Genomic DNA, 15323 nt, shown 5'->3' on the forward strand with positions numbered 1-15323 from the left:
AACCAATCTATCTGAATTCAATCATGAAGGATGCCGACTGAAAATACGAAGAAATATTTAGTGTCTGGAAAAAAAAACTACAAGTTAAAACTTGAGACACCTCAACAAATGCCGACTGAAAATCTAGATAGTCAAAAATTTATTAGGGTCCATTTGATGGGATTTTTTTTTTTTTTTGGATAAAGCAAGAGTACCGAGGAATACATCAAGGAGAACTTAAACATCTTGACTAGGTTGGCACTCCTGAGAAGCTCCTTTACAACGCTCAATAATGTTTTACTCGATCCTTATTTTTTAAATTTGACCGTTAGATTGCAAGTTTATATATCATACAAATTATCCATGAAATTTTTTATACAAATCTAAAATCATTTGATATGTTTTTGAGAATCACCCAGATTAACGGTGTACTATAAAAACGCATAAAATACGATAATTATAAATAATCACCTTATATTAATAACCTCAATAATTATTTATTCATGATTATAAACAATTAAAGATATAAATTGTCAAATGCATTGACATTTGAAATAGTTAACTCCGACATGTATTTAGGTAAAAAGTGACACAAATGGATCAAAATAATTATTGATTTTATAAATAATTAACCGCTTTGCACTGACATACTTTCATCAAAATAGTCATTAATGTTAGAGTACTATTATATTGACAACCAAATATCCACAATTTATCCCACACCGTAGATCCCCTACGAAGCAATTCAGCCTAACATGCATTGCAAGGTAATAAAATATGATTAAAAAAATTAATTTGTATTTCTAACCGGATTAAAATACGGTTAGTAATATATGGTATGTACAATCTTTTGGTTGCTCATTTAACATTCCCTTATTAATATGAAAAGTTGCTGAATCAATATAAAAACTTGTCAAATGCATTGTTGATACTATAGAAATTTTCATCGTCGAATCCTCTTGTACGATAGTATAAAAAAATCCACCATCAAGGCTCAAGCTACAGTTTTTTTTAGCAAAACCCCACATACAAACACGTGACGAATTATTTGCATGGGTATATGGTATTAACAAATTTTCCGTTTTTAAAATATTGTTTTTCTTGGTAGGACCCTTGTGGAGCACCATGCATGGTGGACGCATGTTATATATTATCTTCAAATGTTCCATTTTCCTCAGTCTATCTTAAACATGGACTCCAAATACAGCCTCCCTGCTGCAACTTTTCTCACACTCTTCTGCATTTTCACACTCTTTTCACCGGTTCTCGTTGCTGGATCAATGCACAACCTCCATTCTGCTCGGTTACTCCACGTCACTAGAGCCATAGGGCCGGAGAGTCTTGTTTTTGATAGTCATGGTGGAGGTCCATACACCGGCGTGGCGGATGGTCGGATTTTGAAGTGGAAAGGAAAGAAACGTGGTTGGACTGAATTTGCTGTCACGAGTTCCAATAGGTAATAGTAATACCCATTTGGTGTTTCCACTCTTCAAAATTCCTTCTCTATTATTCTTTCTTTGGTACTATATATCTATTTTTACTTACATCTAGTTTAGCTTATTAGTAAGACTTAAATTCGGTTTATAGTTTTCTCGTAAGTGGTAAAAAAAATCAAGGTCCTAATAAGTTCTATTAATTTGCAAATTTCATTCGAATTACATATATATGGAATGGCTTAGTTAGTTTGGGTTTGTGAATGGACCATATCAAAGTTTGGAATGCAGACATCACATTTTACCGCTAGAGTCTAGACTATTGAAACGAAATTAAAATTTTGTTAGCGTTAAAAAAAGTAATATAACCGATACATATAATATGCAATTAAATGTGGGGTGTCCGGGGTTCGAACCCCAACCACTATATATAATATGTAATATCCATACCAATTGAGCTAAGTTCACGGGGATTACTTTAAGGCCTTTATATCAAAACTATAAGCAAAATAAAATAAAAATATTGGGGCCCTGTACTATATCATAGTCTTGACGGCCTATGGCTTGACCCTGTAAAAACAAACTATGGACATTTGATAGGGTGCAAGTTAGAACTTCAAGTTCATAATCCGTACTTCTTAGCCTTTAGTATGTGTGAGTTTTACTATTAAACTATTAAGAAAAGGATTAAAATATGGTGATGTAGTTGGTAGATACAAGCAAGTGAGTCGCTTAAGCATATGATGATGGGTATCAATCTCATTTATAGAAAAGTGTTGTTGGAAAATGTTAACTCCTTAAATACACTTGGTTCCTCCGGAAGTTAGTCTATAATTTCACGTCGTTGATCATTTATTTTGTTCATCCTTAATTTTACCATTTTACTTAAAATGATGAAAATTTATAAAATATTTTGTTCAAGTGGAATTTTAGGAATTAAAATGACACATAAAAGATAGAAATTTCTTCTTTATAGGGTGTGTTTGTTTCAAGTTATAATTGTTGATTTCCGGGAATAAAATGATTGGAATGTATATGCCTATGTTTGTTACAAGTTTACTAAATTTTATTCCCGGGTATAAAATGTTCCTGGGAATAGAAAAAATTTCCCAAGGAAAAGGGTGGGAATAAAGTTCCTATGGAGATGGGAATAAATTCATAAATAGTTTACCTATTATAATCCCTATTTTTATGGTTCCTAGGAATATTATAAAGCTAACCAAACATATTTTTCCTAAATTCCTTGGAATAAAATTCCCATCTTTATATTCCAAGGAATGTTATTCCTAGGAATAAATTTGGTAAACTTGAAACAAACACACCCATAATTTTTCATATTTTGTAAGTTGGCCCCATATTTTTTAAATTGTTCCCTTTAAGTTTTTCTACAATTTGTAAAAGCAGTCAAAATATGTTGGCAATGAATTTTTTTATTAATCTAATCCAAACATAAATATTTGAAAAAGAAGACAAATTAATTGAATCATTTAAATAGGCTAAAATTTTAAATTCTTTAAAATTTTCAATTACATCATCCAAACACACTCTTAAGAGTTAGGGACAATGTTCCACAAATACTAACTCAATAGAAAAAACTTAAGTAAGTCAATCCGAACATATCCTTATTCTACGAGTAGGGTCGTAGGGATACGTACATTGACCGAAGACCGCTCCATGTGACAAACCTTCCATTCCACACATGTGGCATGTTTAATGGAAGAGAGAGAAAGAGAATGATAAAAGGGAAGAGAAATAAAAAATAAAAAATGTTATATGAGTTGGTACATGAGTGATATTAGAAAGAAAAAAAGGATGTCAACACATAATTATCTGTATTCTACAATCACTGCATTTAGTTTCAAACGGCTTCAATATTGTTTCATATTGCAAGCAAGCATGGAGACCTAACTTTCTATCTGCTTTCAGACATTGATACACTTGCAAATTGTGGAAGAATGTTTCACTTGTTAGTTGTTCTAGTTAATTAGTCTTCTTATGAAATGATGATAAACAATCTCACTTTAATTTTTTTTTTCCAATGTACTTTAGTTTTAACTTTTAATAGCTTCTTTTTTGTCAGAAAGGTTATGTATGCTAATTAGTTTATTTGAATGTCATTTAACTCATAATTATATTTGCATTTTCTTATGAATTTAATGAGATTAGTTGTACAATTTTCAAGGTCACAATGTGTGCGTCCATTCGCACCAAAGTTAGAGCATATTTGCGGGAGGCCACTAGGACTAAGGTTTGATAAGAAAAATGGAGATTTATACATTGCTGATGCCTACCTTGGTCTCAAAGTAGTAGGAGCTGCAGGAGGTTTGGCCACCCAAGTAGCAACTGAAGCCGAAGGTCATCCTTTTCACTTCACCAATGATTTGGACATCGATGAAAATGAAGGTGTTATTTACTTCACTGATTCAAGCACAGTCTATGAGAGAACGTAAGTTAAACATTAGTTAAACCTTATATCCTTTTCTACAATCAAATATATCTACTTTTTGTATATAAAAAACATTGTTGCTGATTACAAGCGGTTTCTTTTTTACCAAATATGCATGAAAGAATTAATACCATGTTTTCATGCAAAGTTCGTACACTTCGGCATTTTTCTTAAAGTTTTGTTTTGGAGTTTAGAGGGGAGAGATTTGGGAAAAGGGAGTAGAGAGAAATCTTAACATTTTTTTAAGAGTATTTTTGTAGATAAAATAAATGAATGTTTAAGATTAATATATTTTTATTTTTAAAGTATTATAACATTATAGGTTGGATTTGAAAACTTTATCCGAGTCATTCAAAACTTTTTTAAATTACCTCCAATATGATTTTTTAACACCCAAATTAGAGAGATTTTGTATTAAGAAAAATAAACCCTTCAAAAGTCTTTCCATTAAAATTCATTTCATTTACTTATTTTTTTTTCTAAAGTACCCATACCCTCCTAAACTCCCAAGCATATACCCTTAATATAGTCATTATAATGTTAAACTGTCACTACATAGTATGAAATGAATTTTAAAATTTCTTCTTGCATGATAGTTCACATAATTAATATCTCCTTGTTTAGACCAGATTAAATATTCAACCATGTGTTTAATTGATATGAGGCTTACATTAAAGTTGTGTAACAGCTATTAAGTGTCTCTTTTATGAAGGTAAGGTTTTTTCTAGATTACACATCAATATTTAAGAAAGCAATGTAAATCCATATGTTATTTAACGCGAAGGTTTTTATAGCGAATGCATCCTGAATTACTGTTCACCATGACAATCTTCTCATGGCCGGAAAACATGGGCAGTTGTGGGGTAAGAGTTTTGGTCAAATTTCAAATATATAGTGACAAAAAAATCCTTCCGGACAATCTCGTGATTTTGATTTCGTTGTATTAATCATTTCCATTTAAAAATATAGTAATGGAACCTCTTTGAGTTGGTCTTGGTTTGGGATATTAGAGAATATCAAAATATGAGATTCGATTCTTCGAGTGGTGCAAATTTCGGTGAGCTAATTTTGTTTCTTAAGAAAATAGTAACAAAATGATTTATATATTGCTCGCTTTTATTTTCAGGCAATATACACTTTTACTTGTTAGTGGCGACAAGACTGGGAGGTTAATGAAATATGATAAGTCAACCAAAGAAGTGAAGGTCTTATTAAGAGGCCTTGCTTTTCCTAATGGTGTTGCTTTAAGCAAAGATGGTTCATTTCTTCTGGTAGCTGAAACCTCAAATTGCAGAATTCTTCGGCTTTGGCTTCATGGACCAAAAGCTGGTAAAGTCAGTACTTTTGTTGATCTTCCAGGTTTTCCCGACAATATAAGGAGAAATTCATATGGTCAGTTTTGGGTTGCTTTGTATTCATCAGCTGTAAAGCTGAGTGATGAAGGAGAAATATTAGAAACCTTAGAAGATTTCGAAAGGAAGACCATGAAGAACATTAGTGAAGTGGAAGAGAAAGATGGAAAACTTTGGATTGCATCGATAGTAACGCCTTATATTGGTGTTTATAGTTTATGAGCATGCAGTATATTACGTTAGTGTGTACATGTCCCATACAAGGGACAATTTTATGTTTTTATTAGTATTTATATGTTCATTTTAAAGTATTGTATGAAATATATTAGTGTGTACTGATGCAATGCAATATATTATTGGCAATTATATGATGAAGATTTCACTAATTTTTTGTTTTCCATAAGCTTATAATAATGAGAGAGAAAATTGTACAAAAGTTGTACATAAATGGTTATACAAATATCATTTCTCTAAGAAAATGAAAGTGAATATTTTTTCCAAAACTAGAAAGGGTGTGAGTGTCTTTTAATAAAACCTGATGAGAGGTGAATGCAATTTGCTGAAATCTAAATCAATAAAAATTGAATGTTTGAGAATAGAAACAAACGACAGTTTTCGCTGTTGAGTACGTATAAGTAAACATGAGATCATTTAATGCTACAATTATTCAGCCGAATTGGACTTAATCATAGCCTTTTCGAGCGTTGTTTCTTATGGCCAAGCATGCCACAATAGAAGCCTCGCGGGATCAGCTTGGACTTAGTCATAACCTCGTAGCTTTTAATGTTTGATCTGCCATCCGTTTCTTCATTAATTCAGCCGATTTGGAATTAGTCATATATGGTGGCTTTCATGCTCATGAGTTTTTCCTTTTTTAGCAATGTAAATATGAGTTAAATTAATACACCAACATGAAATGACATACTCTCCGATCATATCTATAAGTAAAAAATAACTTTTTAAAATTATTAAATAATTAATGTATCTAACATCTATATTATATATAAAGAAAACTATTCATTTCAGCACACTTTTGGATGGGACTTTTCTTTCCAATATACCCTTAATTTTTACTTTTAATTTTAAATACATATAACAAATAGATAAGAATAAATTTAATTTAAGAAGAAAACTTCATACAATTCCTTATGAACTGTTCTTACTATTAGCCAATTATAAAATAACATGTGGATTACTAATTCATGTCACTAATCATCCTCGTTAACCCTTTTTACCTCCGTTAACCATAGATCAAGCTCACAAAAAACTAGCACAAAACAAAAACTCATGTTACTTTTTTATCAGCCGATTTTGTGTTGTACATTTGTGTTGTTCCCTTCAATACAACCGACAAAGATTGCCAAATAATTTCATATCCCTTCCACAAAAAACAGTATTTCCATATTATTTTATTAAGATATCCTTCCTTAGTCTTTGATCAATTGTAACAAACATGAGCAAAAAATAATCGTAAATATTGGACTTATCCTCTAAAAAAAATTAGTAATAAAAGTGACCAAAAAATAATGTTAAAGATTGGACTTTAAATCCTCTAAAAAATATTAGTAACAAAAGTGAGCAAAAAAATTCGTTAAAGATTGAATTTTAAATCCTCTAAAAAAATATTGGTAACAAACGTGAGAAAAAATCATGTTAAAGATTGGACTTTAAATTCTCTAAAAAAAAATTAGTAACAAACGTGAGCAAAAAATAATATAATGTTAAAGATTGAACTTCAAATACTCTAAAAAAAAGATTAGTAACAAACGTGAGCAAAAAATAATGTTAAATAGTTGAGTTTAAATCTTCTGAAAAAAAGATTACTAACAAACGTAAGCAAAATATAACGTTAAAGATTGGACGTTAAATCTTTTCATGTTGCAACTAATCAAAGTTGATTAATTTTATGGATTATATTTGACTTTGCTGGTTTATTAGTGATTATGGTTCAAATTGTTTACGATTAATTTTAAGGATTATTTGACTTTGTTGGTTTATAATTGCTTATACAAACTATGATAGCGTGTTTTTTTTTTAATATAAAGAGAACCGTGGTTTTTTTAATTATTATTAAATAAAGGAAAAATAAGCAATAACATCCCCTGTCGTTCTGCTTGTTTACAATTGATAAACTGCTCCCACGGCCTCCATCCAATATCCAACAAAATACAGTGAAATCAAAGTGTTAAAACCATTTAAACAATTCAAAATGGTTAAACCTTAATCACACTCATGTTACCAACAACTAAAAACAGAAACACTAGAAAGTTTCAAACCACCATCTCTTTTTTTTTTTGTTACATTCAAATCACCATCTGAGAGGCCATTAAAAGAGAGGACCGCTAATTAAGAAGTATGGATATGAACACCTACACCAGATACAACACGAATACTGACACGCCAATAACGTTATAATTTGAGAAAATCACATAATTTAGGGTAATTATATTTGTGGATGCGGATGCCACACGTGTTCAGACACATCTAATATGAGGAGTGTATGTGATTCATAGGAGAGGAGTAATATCATAATTTGTAATCACAATATAAAAGAAAAAAATCAAATAGAAGTGGAAATAGAATCAGTGGATTAAAGATAGATAAACAGGGTAGAAAGAAACAAATGGCTACACTACCATATCAACATGAATTCTTAAACTCAATTGCTCAAGGAAGTATCCCACCATATATTTTAAAGGTAAAAAAAGGTGCACCTTTGATGTTGTTGCGAAACATAGACCCTATATATGGCCTGTGTAATGGGACACAATTGTTATGTCGTGGTTTATTTAAGAATATGTTGGATGTGAACATCCTAATAGGAAGCAATACTGGAAAAAGAGCATTCTTGCCCATAATTAAATTAAAAACAAATGCGAGTTCAGGACTTCCCTTTGTGCTTAGTAGAAAACAGTTTCCCGTTACACTAAGATTTGCTATTACCATAAATAAGTCACAAGAGCAGACCATTCCCAACGTCGAAATCTATCTTCCACGAATGGTCAATTATATGTAGCTTTATCAAGAGAAGTTTCTCAAAATTCAACAAAGGTTCTCATAAAGAAGGGAAAATAGGAGAAGATGGAGACTTTACGAAAAATGTAGTTTTTAAAGATATTCTTTTATCGCAATCATATCAATGTTTCTTTTACATAACATGTCATTTATACATTTATTTATGATGTTACTAATTACTATTAGAAAAAACAATAAATTGTCATTATTTTGATCTTCAAAAAAAAAATGATCATTATTTTATCTTAATTTTATATGGAGGCAAACTAAAATATGTTGAGTTCAAAAATAATTTTGTTATAAGCCTTGACAATATTTTGTTTATAAATCAATATATCAATAATTTTTATTAATATTTTGAAATTTAAAAATTTCAATCAAAATTATACAAACAAACATAATAAAATATTCACATGCGTTAGCGTAGTAGAAAGAGCGGATAGACAGGAACGATCGCGCCCGTCTTTCCACTAGTATATATAAATTGAATATTTAATGAACCTAAATTTTTTGTTTATAAATATGACTGGAGGGAGTATATTATGAATTTATGATGCATTTACGTTAACAAAGAGTTGTTCCATGCAATGAGAGTATAGTAAATAAATGGGTTTTGCTAACGGTTGTCTTGAGGGCGTTTGTTAAGGATTCAATAGAAGAAATAATTCATAAATTTTATATAAAAAAAGTTTCTTTTTGAAATTTCAATGTTTTGAATGCATAATTAAAAAAAGATTTTTATCTTTGAATATATTAGGGCTCTTTTTAACTTTTTCTTTTCTCTTCTCTTCTTCTCGAGCGACCCCTCCCTATTATCTCATTCATGTGCATCTCCTCCCTCACCTTCATCTTCTTCCCATCAAACCCAATCTCCAATTTCATCCATATCTTCTTCTTCTCCATCTTAATTTACTCTCGGTTTCATCATCAAACCAATCTCAACACATCTCCCCAATTTATTCCATCATTTAATTCTTCACCCCCTTCAAGGCTTCGAATTTGAAAATGAAGCAACAGACAAAACCTTCGATCCTTCGTCATTAGTTGATTTCATATTGCAATTTTCAGTTTTGCAAACCTACTATCCATAAGTTTTCGATCCAGTTTTGCTAATTGGATTTTGGTTGTTCTTTCCTTGTTACGATAAAAAAAAAAAAAAACCCAAATCTGAGTATGGTTTTCTTTTTTATAATTTAACCACTAAAAAAATTAGTATGGTCCCTCTGTTAACTTTTGTTAAAATAAATAAATAAAACTAATAGAGTGTCACGTGGTCCAATCATTTCACGCCACGTGGCTCACTAAATGACAAAATTTTAGAATTAAAATAAATCAAATAAAATAATTGTTTTTTAATTAATTCTAAATAATAATAATTAAATTTTTTATTTATTTATTTTAACTCTGAATAATAATAATAATAATTAAAAAATATTTTTTATTTGATTTTTTTTAATTTTTTAATTTTGTCTTTTAGTGTGCCATATGGCGTGAAATGATTGGGTCACGTGGCACTCCATTAGTTTTATTTATTTATTTTGACAGAAAAGTTAACAGAGGGACCAATACCAAATTCATTTTCATTCAACTGTACAATTTCATTTTCACCAAACAACATAGATCAAATAAAAAACGTGAACAAAAAGTTATTCTATTCTAGAAGAAATGTAAAAGATTGAGATTTTATCATTCTGTAAAAGTTCAAGTAGCACATAAATAAATATTGGAATGAAAAGCAAAGAAGAAACTTAACAAGAGAAAAAAATATGTTGTTTTATAAAAGTTTCCATTGAGATTCTAAAAGTATTGATCTAGGTGACATATGTTTAATTAGTGTTTTTCTTATATTGCGGTTTGGTTTGGTTTGATTCGGTTTGGGATTTTTCTATTCGATTGATTTGATTTAGAACACCTTTTTTTTTTACAAAAACAAAATGATATTCAATCATTCAAATCGAGAGATTACATCATTCAACACCGCTAAAAACGTAAGGGATGAATCTACGAACAAACTCACATCATCCAAGTTAATAGCATATAACGGCATAATGCCTACAAAAATATATGATGAAATTAAAGTGACCGAAATATCCATGGCCTCCGGATCTGCAACGTTGACGCCCAAATCTTCGATTGAATAATCGATCTTTCAATATAAATCAAATGAACACCGCACGAGGACGGGAAATGAAACAACGCCGCACAAGACGATGAACAACAAACCACCACACTTAGATGATGAAATCACAAAGAAAAAAACCTAGATCTATGTGAAAATCACTTAATTAGATTGAAATAGAGAGAAAAAGATGAAGATTGGTGATTTTAGGTCAAGAATTGACCCAAAACCACCCCTCAATGAAGAAACAGTAAGAGAAAACCTAAAGAGAGAAAATTAGGATTGACTTGATTTAGAACACCCCTATTTATAACATTATATACTAGATTTAAAGAATTTATTTAAGTCATTGAAAACCATCCAAAATTCTCCTCCAATACAATTTTTTAATGGGAAATGTTAACGAGTGCCCCCGGGGCACTCTTTAAACACTTTAAATGGTAAGTTTTTAATGAAAAATTGTGTAATGAATGCATTGAAAATTGTAATAGTTGACTTTTTAAAAATATAGTTACTAAATTTTGGATGCTTAAAGAGTGCTCCGGGGACATTCGTAAACAAGACCCTTTTTTAATTCCCAATTTTTTTTTATATCATATATTAAGAAAAATATACCCTTCAAAGTCTTCCCTTTCAAAATCATTTCATTTACTTATTCCTTTTTTTCTAAAATACACGTACCCTTCTAAACTCCCAACCATACTCTTAATATAGTCATTATAATTTTAAACTGTCACTTTAGAGTATGAAATAAATTTTAAAATTTCTTCTTGCATGTTAGTTCACTGAATTAAATTTCCTTGTTAAGATCAGATCAAATATTCAACCATGTGTTTAGTTGACATCAGACATACATTAAAGTTGCGTATCAACAATTAAGTATCTCTTTTATAAAGCTAAGATTTTTTTAGAGTACACATCAATAATATTTGACAAAACGATGTAAATACATGTCATGTAGAAAAATAACAATGGAACATTCTTGAGTTGGTATGGTGGTGTTGGCTTCAGACATTAGAATGTCTCACGGTCTCAAATTCGATTCATTTAGCGGTGCCAATTTCGGTTCGTTGGTTTTAGTTTCTTCAACAAAAAAAAAAATAGTAATGGAATGATCTATATGTTGGTCACTTTTATTTGCAGGCAATATACGCTTTTATTTGTTAGTGGAGACAAGACTGGAAGGTTAATGAAATATGATTTCGAAAGGAAGACCATGAAGAACATTAGTGAAGTGGAAGAGAAAGATGGAAAACTTTGGATTGCATCGATAGTAACGCCTTATATTGGTGTTTATAGTTTATGAGCATGCAATATATTATAAAAGTGTGTACATGTGCCATCCATGCACATGACAAATCTATGTTTTTAATATTATTTATATGTTTATTAATTTTAAAGTATTGTATGAATATGAAATATACTAGTGTCTACTAATGCCATGCAATTACTATTGGCAATTATATGATGAAGATTTTACTAATTTTTTATTTTTCCTATGCTTATATTATACTCCATCCGTCCCAAATTGTATGTTATTTTAGAAAAAATATTTGTCCTAAATTGTATGTCGCTTTACAATACCAATGAAAAATTAATGTTACTTTTTCTATTATATCTTTAACCATTTATTACTCTCTCTTCTATCAATTCCTTCATTTATCTTTTCTATATCATTTATTGAAGACAATTTTGTAAAACAACTCATAATATCTCTTTCCAACACAATATTAATTACATTTCTTAATATGTGTGAAATGTCCAAAACATCGTACAATTTGGAACGGATGGAGTAGTAATTAATAAAAACATTTTTTGAATTAAAATTTGAGAGTCCCATTGGAAATGTCATGTCATCAAAAGGATGTGAGCAGCTATCAGAGTCCAAGGATTAACTTTAGACTTACTTTGGATTAACTTCTAACTTTGAGTTAAGTTAAGTTTCTAGTTCTTCCCTTTCTAAAAAAAAAAAAACAAAAAATCTACTTCTTGACTTACGAGAAAAGTGCTTATAAATTTATTGTTGTTTATGGAGAAGTTCAATGATAGAACAACATGAATAATTGAGATATAGAAGTTTTTTTTTATTAATTAAAGTGATATTAGTAGGAATTTTACGATTGTCTCTCGGCAGAATTAAATTTGAACTATGTAACTTGAGATTATAAGACTAAGCTTTTGACGTTGAGCTAACACTTTAAGTGTGAGATATAAAAGGTAATTTTTAGTTATTGTAAGTTTTATTTTGTCCCGTAAGCATAACTCAGTTGGCAGGGACATGCATTATTATATGCAGGGGTTGGGTTCAAACTTCGGACACCCCACTTATTCACTTTGAAAAAGGTGAATTCTAGCCACTATATTACTTGACTAAAAAGAAAAAAGTTGTTAAATTCTTTGATGATGACTAAAATCAAAAAATGTATAGGAAAGTAATCACATGTCTTTTTTTTTTTATCAGGACTAAAAACAATAGAGTAAATAGTCAATTATCCCCTGAAATTGTAAGTTTTGTCAATTACTCCTTTGAAATTAACAAAACGTCAATTACCCCTCTGAAATTGCACAACGTTAATCAATTTACCCCCTCCGTCAAATTTTCTGTCAGTGAACATGAAGTTTTGCAAATACCCCCCTGAAGTTTTGCACTTATGTGCAAAATGCCCCCCCAAACTTAAATTTTTTTGTTTTTTTTATCATGATTCAAAAGATATTAAAGACAAACAATTAACAGTTAACTTTAATATTTAAGCTTAAAATAAGAATATATCCTCTAAAAATAACGCATAATTAATAACTTCATATTACTTTAGCAAAATGCATGTTTAGTTTAATTTTTAAGATAGAATAATTTTATTCAAACTTATCTTAAGAAACTGTTAGAATTAATTATTCATGAGGAATGAGTGTCTCTAGCTTACTTTGTTGTGAATTGACGTGTCTCTATCTAAATAAGTCATAATTTATGGACATAACATAAACAAAATAAAATAACAGACCCCTTTAAGAATGAAAGAGCCATGTAAAGTATTAAAGTTATCTGTTAATTGCTTGTCTTTAATATCTTTGAGTTAAAGATAAGAAAAAAATATACAAATTTTCAAGTTCGGGGGGCATTTTGCAAATAAGTGTAAAACTTCAGGGGGGTATTTGCAAAACGTCATGTTTACTAACAGAAAAATTTGACGGAGGGGGTAAATTGATTAACGTTGTGCAATTTCAGGGGGGTAATTGACATTTTGTTAATTTTAGAGAGGTAATTGACGAAACTTACAATTTCAGAGGAGTAATTGACTATTTACTCAAAAATAATATTTAATATATTTATAGGGATCAAAGCTTACTGTATCATGTTAATGAATTCTCCCAAAACACTAGTTAAGAATTTGTCCCCGTGAACTTATCTCAGTTGGTAGGGACATTGCATAGTTTATGCAGTGGTTGGAGTTTGAACTCCGGATACCCCACTTCTTTACATTTAATTGTGTGAGCTCTAACCACTAGACTACTAGAAGGAAAAAAAAAATGTAAAATATATAAACCTTTTATTAATTTTCTTAACTAATATCTTGAGACATTCTTTAACATTTCACAAGCTTACTTAACCCGTATGTAACCAAAAAAGAACACCTTTTTCATGGGCATCAAAGAATTTTTTGTTTCATCAACAAGTTCTATTTGAAACGATAAATACGTTGAAACTACTATGTTTGACATTTTTTTCGGAATTCAACTCTTTCATTTACGATCCTTCAAAAAAGAATGTAAAATATATAAACCTTTTATTAATTTTCTTAACTAATATCTTGAGACATTCTTTAACATTTCACAAGCTTACTTAACCCGTATGTAACCAAAAAAGAACACCTTTTTCATGGGCATCAAAGAATTTTTTGTTTCATCAACAAGTTCTATTTGAAAAAAAAGCTCTTTCATTTATGTGAGAGTTTTCTATTGACATTTTGTCGGGCCCATTTCCGGCGGGAGACCTCAATAGGTCTCCTATCATAGGAGACATGCTTTTTTTTTTTTTTTTTTACAAAAATGAATGTGAGCCATTGGATAAAGGTCAACCAACCCTTAGATCAAAATGCTTACCGTACACCTTCAACATTCAATTGTTTTCTTTTATTTTAAATTAGTAGTGTATTTTTCTTGTGTTGGTCTTATAACTTGCATTTGTAGGTCAAACCAGTATTAGTTACCTGTTGTTGCAGGTCATCAGTAATATATTAATCACATGTAACTTTAAAAATAATTTGATGTATATATGTATGTGGTTTTTCCAAACTACAAAATTAATAGTTAACTTTAATATTTAACTATTAATTGTTTGTTTTTAAGAAAAAATAATATAAATTTTTAAGTTTGGGGGGCATTTTGCACATAAGTGCAAAACTTCAGGGGGATATTTGCAAAACGTCATGTTCACTAACAGAAAAAATATGATGGAGGGGGTAAATTGACTGACATTGTGAAATTTCAGGGGGGATAATTGAAGTTTTGTTAATTTCAGGGGGGTAATTGATGAAACTTACAATTTCAGGGGGGAAAATTGACTATTTACTCATTACTTTATTAAAGACAAAAATTAAACATTATACTCCCTCCGTCCCTCAATAATTGACCTAGTTGACAATATACATTATTGACTTAAGATACTTTGACTATATTTTTCTACTAATTCATAAAGATAAATAATATCATGTAAGATGTTGTTGGAATCGTCTCGATGAATATTTTTAAAATATTAAGTTTTCATAATTTTTTTTAATAGAGAATTGAAGATATCAAAGATAAAACATATGCATTGGTACGTGTGTCGAAGTTAACTAGATCATTTAATATGGGACGGAGGGAGTAATATACATTACTAGTGGGTCAACATGTCTAAAGATCTATGTCATTGAAAACTTCTTTCCAAATCCAATGGCTAAAAAGCATTTTAGAAACCAAAAAAAAAAAAAAATGTAGTCACC

The 15323-nt window shown here is 30.0% G+C and overlaps 1 protein-coding gene across 2 annotated transcripts; it reads left to right on the plus strand.

Moving 5' to 3' along the window:
• The first annotated feature begins 1161 nt into the window (after positions 1-1161).
• LOC25499970 (protein STRICTOSIDINE SYNTHASE-LIKE 10) lies at positions 1162-11658 on the plus strand. 2 transcript variants are annotated; one of them, XM_039827371.1, is made up of 4 exons: positions 1162-1435; positions 3595-3858; positions 4985-5373; positions 11592-11658. In XM_039827371.1, exons 1-4 carry the CDS (start codon positions 1170-1172, stop codon positions 11648-11650), a joined length of 978 nt encoding a protein of 325 aa, XP_039683305.1. In that variant the 5' UTR covers positions 1162-1169; the 3' UTR covers positions 11651-11658. The 2 variants fall into 2 exon arrangements, with proteins under 2 accessions (XP_039683305.1, XP_013449572.3); XM_013594118.3 differs by lacking the exon at positions 11592-11658 and having other exon boundaries at positions 4985-5585.
• The last annotated feature ends 3665 nt before the right edge of the window (positions 11659-15323 follow it).

The sequence above is a fragment of the Medicago truncatula genome, chromosome 7, assembly GCF_003473485.1.
Source record: "Medicago truncatula cultivar Jemalong A17 chromosome 7, MtrunA17r5.0-ANR, whole genome shotgun sequence".
Lineage (NCBI taxonomy): Eukaryota > Viridiplantae > Streptophyta > Magnoliopsida > Fabales > Fabaceae > Medicago > Medicago truncatula.

Excerpts from the sequence above, each read along its gene's own strand:
- LOC25499970 (XM_039827371.1), top strand. The coding sequence starts at position 1,170 with ATGGACTCCAAATACAGCCTCCCTGCTGCAACTTTTCTCACACTCTTC. Across the intron at positions 1,436-3,594 it reads GCTGTCACGAGTTCCAATAG|GTCACAATGTGTGCGTCCAT; the intron begins GTAATAGTAATA and ends ACAATTTTCAAG. Across the intron at positions 3,859-4,984 it reads AGCACAGTCTATGAGAGAAC|GCAATATACACTTTTACTTG; the intron begins GTAAGTTAAACA and ends TTTTATTTTCAG.